This window comes from Triticum urartu, unplaced genomic scaffold (assembly GCF_003073215.2).
Source record: "Triticum urartu cultivar G1812 unplaced genomic scaffold, Tu2.1 TuUngrouped_contig_2661, whole genome shotgun sequence".
Classification (NCBI taxonomy): Eukaryota; Viridiplantae; Streptophyta; class Magnoliopsida; order Poales; family Poaceae; genus Triticum; species Triticum urartu.
The window spans coordinates 52455-58604 of record NW_024113154.1 but is presented as its reverse complement, the minus strand read 5'-3'; the positions used below and the strand labels follow the sequence as shown (position 1 = coordinate 58604).

The following is a 6150-nucleotide window of genomic DNA, read 5'->3' as shown; positions in this document are numbered from 1 at the left end:
TATTTTCCCAATCAATTTTCATAGTTCTACAGATTGTATGGGCCATACTGTTTTGTCGTCAATCTTGTTTTTTGTGAAGAGTTTTTTCTCCCAACTTTGACAATCCAATATCCTACTTTTCGTTCATTCTAAGTGTGTTATTTTAACTTTCTCTGAAATTTGTTCTTCGAGGCCTAAATTTCTCTGTTGTTTTCGTTTTGTTATCCTTGTCAATGTGTGCTTCAAGAGAATTTTTTTGTTCAGTCATGCCTGTATAAATTCTAGCTAATTTCGTGGCCTACACTTTTCTATGTACTGAACAATATCTGGCTGGGAAAAAAATCGTCTACATGTAAATTATTTTCTTAATTTTTGCCAAGCATGTGAATGTTTTTATATGTCAATCATCTTCAAGAAAAGGTTGTTCCACTTGGATCCCATCCAAGTTGTTACCAGTTCCATGAATGTTAGCTCATACATTGGGGATCTTTTTTGATCGAGCACCATTTCATAGATTTCGTAGGCAATGGATGTGAGAGACCGGGGGGGGGGGGGGGGGGGGGGGGGGGGGGGGGGGGGGCTAAATTCAAAAAGGGAAATATGTCGGCATATTTGGAAAGACCTGAAGTTTATGTTTATTGAGTTATACGAAAGCCACACTATTAAGAGAGGTTGAGGTCGTTTAGAAGTGTGTGTGTGTGGGGGGGGGGGGGCATGCACTCCAATTTCCATATCAATCCATGCCAAAAATCCATACACAAACAGTCTCTTCAGTTAGCCCCTCCCGAGATGATTTATGATATCCCTCTCGAATAATCGAAGCTCTGTGGTCTAGGGCCCTGGGCCTCTGGGGTTCATATGGTTTTTCCTCTGGACACCTCAAAGCTAGGCTCATGACCCTAGGCCTTCGAGGGTACCCCTTGCCCGCGGCTCTAGATAGGCCTTTTGTTTCTCCTCTGGTGAGGTCAGAGCTTTGGGCTCTACCACCTCTGGGCTCCGGATGCCCTGATCTTTGGGGTACTATGGGCCTACCGGGCACAAAGAGAGAGAGAGAGAGTAGATAATGGTTGGCTTTGGGGGAAGTTATATAAGCCACTGAGTCTTCTTACTCCAAAACCCATCCATTCATTTTATTTGCATTTAATTCCACCAAGTAAGGACTTAGTTACTGTCAATCCTGTCCAGCCCCTCCCACTCAACAAAGATGTCTGACCACATGGTACATCTGAACTCCTATTTGGGTGTTTAAACCTGCATTAGGATCCACAGACGAGAGGAACAATCTTGATGTTTTGACTTGCTATGTTTGAATCCATAATCAAGACTTAAACCTTTTTCTAGAGACAAATTTGAAACAACTCGAAACTACAAGTTTCTTAAAGTTTTATCCACTTTTCATGATGTTTCTACCCACATAACTGACAAATCAAGAACCTACGCACTTTTACCACCTATTAGTAGGTTTCGACAAGTCATCATTATGTTTTACAATTAACAATACATTTTGGATACGTCAACATTCACAGGTTGACATATGTTTTGCCTAGGTTTATCACAGGTTCTCGTTCGATCATGTGTCTCATACATGTTTTGGATAAGTTTCACATAGGGTTTCGTTTGTGTTTCTCGTCGAGCACACGTTTCACATAGGCTTCATTCATGTTTCTAATTGAACATCCGAGTCAAATTCAAACTACTATGAAACACCACTTGAACCTGCATCAAATCATAAACCGGAGTGAACCGCGTTGAAATCCTTTTTTGAATCCTCCTTGAATAAAATCAGGTCTTCAATATTTTTAAATTTGTTTAGTTGAATTTCAAAAATCTAATGTTTCAAATTTTGAGAACGTATTTATCATTAGTCTTGTTTCAAAGAGGTCAACAAGATGAAGTAGATGCTGAGATTCTGAATAGTCATTTGGTTCTAAATGCCCCAATCAGATATCCGGTTCAAAATATTTTACTGATTTTGGGGAAATATTTAAACAAATTGGATTGAATGATGGGAGAGATAAGTGGGGGGGGGGGGTGGACCATGGATTCTTTTTTAAATGCACTTAAGGCCGTACAAAAAAGGCCCGTGCTTAGATATTGACAACATTGAAGATCGGACGGTTTACAATTGTCTTAGTACATTTTTTTGCGGTGGTCTTGGTACATTAGTCACATGATGGAGCTAATTTATACTATATGCACCCACTGTCTATGCATGCATTTGTTTTTATACACTCGATCGATCTCACTGAAATGGCTATTGAGTATTGAAGAAAACCCTACCTCGGTTAATTTGGTTGGGCAGCTTTTTTTTGACAGTAAATTCGGTTGGGGAGTTTACGATCACGCCATTTATGTCCATTGTACTCGTTCTTTTTTTTATTCAGAAAGTTAACTAAGTACTCCTTATATTAGCGTTTTATTTGTTTGTTTTCCTACCAAGAAATTAGCGTCACACATGGAGGGGCATATATCAAGACAGAGAACGATTGAGTGAATATAAGTTGACAGTAGTCGACATTGCTCATATACATTACACTTCACACTAGCATGCTTAATAAGAGTACATAATGGTTTTTTTGGATTCAATAGTAAATACAAGTTAATAAAGCATTATGCTACATAAACAAGGTGGATTGATCTATTTCCAAACAAGGATTCGATATATCTTATTGAAATGTCTAAACACCATCACAGATGGTGTGGATGGAAAACTAGTTGCAACAGAAAGGCGCACACACGATGACAAACTCAAATTAACTAACTCGCGACAATACAACACAAAAGTAGAAGCTGGTAGACTGGCATACTTTTTTCTCCTGAGCTGGAAGCTGACATTATCTATTTGTGGATACATCGATGGCGGACACACTATCTGACTAGCAAGTCATCCCCGGGTAAGCCTGGGGCGCAGGGGTGGGAGCGCTCTTCCCCATCCTCTCAATGTTGGCGTGCCACCCTGCAGGAGCAGCCAAACACTGAAAGTTGATCATGACACACCCAGCTCCAAAGTGCACCGCAATTTAAAGTCATCAACAAAACGCAAACGACAATGGTTACCGGCACGACAACGCAATGAGCAAGGATGACAAAGGAAGGATTGTAGTGTGGCACGTACCGAGGCTCATGTCGAAGCCACGGCTCTTGGCTCGCAATACTGCTGGCAGATGGCGCAGGGGTCGCAAAAGAAGTAGATGCAGCAGTCGGCGCAGGGCTTCTCCTTGAGCCCGTACTGTTCCCGCATCCTGGAGCGGTAGCAGCAGGAGCAGGAGCAGAGGCAGCCCAGCCCCACCCAGGCCGGCAGCATGTACGCCGTCCCGCGCACACAACAAGATGAGTTCATCTTCGTTCCATCCGCAAAAATTTACATCATTAATTTACACAAAAATTTCCGCAAAAAAAGAAGAAGAAAGAAATCACATGAAAAATTTACATAATTAATTTACCAAAATTTACATCCTGGAGCGGCAGCAGCAGGAGCAGAGGCAGCCCGGATCCATAATAAATATAAGTATAGATATAGATATAGATATAGAAGTATAGATAGATAGATATAGATTTCTGGGGAAAATTTTTATCAACGTGGGAATTCTTAGGGAGTTATAGCAAGATCTACACCGTAATAATTTGGTACCTCCAAAATAAACGGCTAATATTTCTAGTTAATGTGTGAATTTCTAAGGAGTCCATAATTAGTATAAGTATAGATAGATAGATATAGATATAGATAGCTATAGATAGATAGATATAGATTTCTAGGGAATTTTTTAATCAACGTGGGAAATCTTAGGGAGTTTTCAAAAGATCTACACCGTAAAAAATCGGTCCCACTAAAATAAACGACAAATAATTTCCAATTAACGTGTGAATTTCTAAAGAGTCCATACTTACTATAACTATAGAAGTATAGAATAGATATAGATAGATAGATAGATAGATAGATAGATAGATATAGATTTCTATGTAATTTTTTTATCAACGTTGGAATTCTTAGGGGGTTATCGAAAGATCTACAACGTAATAATTCAATCACACTAAAATAAAAGAGTGAAGTGCACCCTAAGTCCTCGAACTATTTTAAAGGTGTCACATAAGTCCTTAAACTATGAAAAGTGTCATCCAGGTCCTAAAAATCCTTGAAGTGCAATATGTGTGTACGTATGTGACACATTTGAAATAGTTCAAGGACCTACATGACACCTCTAAAATAGTTCGAGGACTTGGATGACACGCATATTGCACTTTGAGGACTTGAATGACCATTTTCATAGTTCGAGGACCTACGTAACACCTTTGAAATAGTTTGAGGACCTTTGATGCACTTCACTCAAAATAAAATGGCTAATATTTTCTAATTAATGTGTGAATTTCTAAGGAGTCCATAATTAGTATTAGTATAGATAGATATATAGCTATAGATATAGATAGATATAAATATAGATATAGATAGATAGATATAGATATAGATATAGATAGATATGGATTTCTAGGGATTTTTTTATCAACATGGGAATTCTTAGGGAGTTATCGAAAGATATACACTGTAATAATTCAGTCCGACTAAACTAAACGGCTAACAATTTCTAATTAACTTGTAAATTTCTAAGGAGTCCATAATTAGTATAAGTACAGAAGTACATATAGATATAGATATAGATATAGTTTTTTTTGTTTTTTCTATCGGAAATTAGTGTCACACATGATAGGGCATATTATGTATCCAGATAGAGAACGATTGACCGACTAGAAATTTGGAAGGAGTCGACATTGCTCATATTTGACACTTGACACTTGACATGCTTAATAATAAGAGTAAATAAAAAGTTAAAGCATTATGCTACATAGACAAAGTGGACTGATCTATTTCCACACAAGGATTCAATAGATCTTATTGAAATGTGTAAACACCATCACAGATGGTGGGGATGGACGGATGGAAAACTACTTGCAACAACAGAAAAGCAAACACATGATGACAAATTCAATCAAATGAACTAACTCGCGACACTACAATACAATACAATACAATACAGAAGTAGAAGTTGGTAGACTGGTTGGCATCCTTTTTGTTGTGCTTGAAGCTGACATTATCCATGGATACATCGATGGGTAGTGGCGACACACTAGCGAGTCATCCCTGGGTAAGCCTGAGGCGCAGCAGTCGGAGCGCTCTTCCCCATCCTCTCAATGTTCGCGTGCCACCCTGCAGGAGCAGCCAAAAAATTAAAGCTGATGACCGCACAACCAGCTTCGAAAGTGTGCCACAAAATCGTCAATAAAACGCAAACGGCAATGGTGACCGGCACGGCAACGCAATGAGAGCAAGGCTGACAAAGGAAGCATTGTAGTGTAGTACATACCGAGGCTCATGTCGAATCCGTGGCTCTTGAGCTCGCGGTACTCCTGGCAGAGGGCACAGGGGTCGCAGAAGAAGTGGACGCAGCAGTCAGCGCAGGGCTTCTCCTTGAGCCCGTACTGCTCCCGCATCTTGGAGCGGTAGCAGCAGGAGCAGAGGCAGCCCAGCCCCACCCAGGCCAGCAGCATGTACGCCGTCCCGCGCACACAGCAAGCTGAGCTCGACGTTAATTTAGATCATCTGACCGTCGATGTTAATTTACACAAAATTTACCGCAAACAAAGAAGAAGAAGGAACTCACACGAGGTTCCCTTGTCGACGATGTGGGCGATCCGCCCGAAGGCGACGCACGGGCAGAAGCACGTCAGGCAGCCTGCAGCACACACGCACGCACTTATTAGTAACTAGGCCGGCGGCCGGCCGGTCATCACAAGTTCACAACGAGCTAGGGGGTTAGCTCACAGCCGCTGACATCGTCGCAGCAGCCGAAGATGCCGGTGGACCACGAGGAGGCCATGGCCGGCGCTGTGAGCCTTCTTGCGTTGCAGGGGACGACGGACTATTGCTTAGAAAGAAACTTGTGTGTGTGTGTGTGGTGTGCGTGAGCAGCCGTGTGTGCGCGCGTATTTATCGTCCACGGAGTGGGGCGCTCTCGGCCCGTTTTCCACGCGCCATTGGGGCCTTGCGACAATGGCAGTTGTCACCAGCGAAGCGCCACTGTCCTAGGTTGTGAGTAGTACGTACCGTGCCCTCGTGTCTACCTCATTGCATGCATGTTTGCATGTGACTTGGGACTTTACTAAACTGTAGTATATACT

At 41.5% G+C, this 6150-nt stretch overlaps 1 protein-coding gene across 1 annotated transcript; it reads right to left on the bottom strand.

Annotated features, from left to right (window-relative positions):
- Nucleotides 1-4814: 4814 nt before the first annotated feature.
- LOC125527036 (cell number regulator 2-like) lies at nt 4815-5933 on the bottom strand. The gene is made up of 4 exons (XM_048691615.1): nt 5795-5933; nt 5634-5705; nt 5337-5546; nt 4815-5179 (listed from the first exon to the last, which is right to left on the bottom strand). The coding sequence occupies exons 1-4, from the start codon at nt 5847-5849 to the stop codon at nt 5100-5102; spliced, it is 417 nt and encodes a 138-aa protein (XP_048547572.1). The 5' UTR covers nt 5850-5933; the 3' UTR covers nt 4815-5099.
- Nucleotides 5934-6150: the final 217 nt, after the last annotated feature.

Bases quoted from the DNA above. Each gene is read 5' to 3' on its own strand.
- LOC125527036 (XM_048691615.1), bottom strand. From the start codon at position 5,849: ATGGCCTCCTCGTGGTCCACCGGCATCTTCGGCTGCTGCGACGATGTC. The intron at 5,706-5,794 runs GTGAGCTAACCC...TGTGTGCTGCAG, and splicing joins CTGCGACGATGTCAGCGGCT to GCTGCCTGACGTGCTTCTGC. The intron at 5,547-5,633 runs GTGAGTTCCTTC...CGTCGAGCTCAG, and splicing joins CGTCGACAAGGGAACCTCGT to CTTGCTGTGTGCGCGGGACG.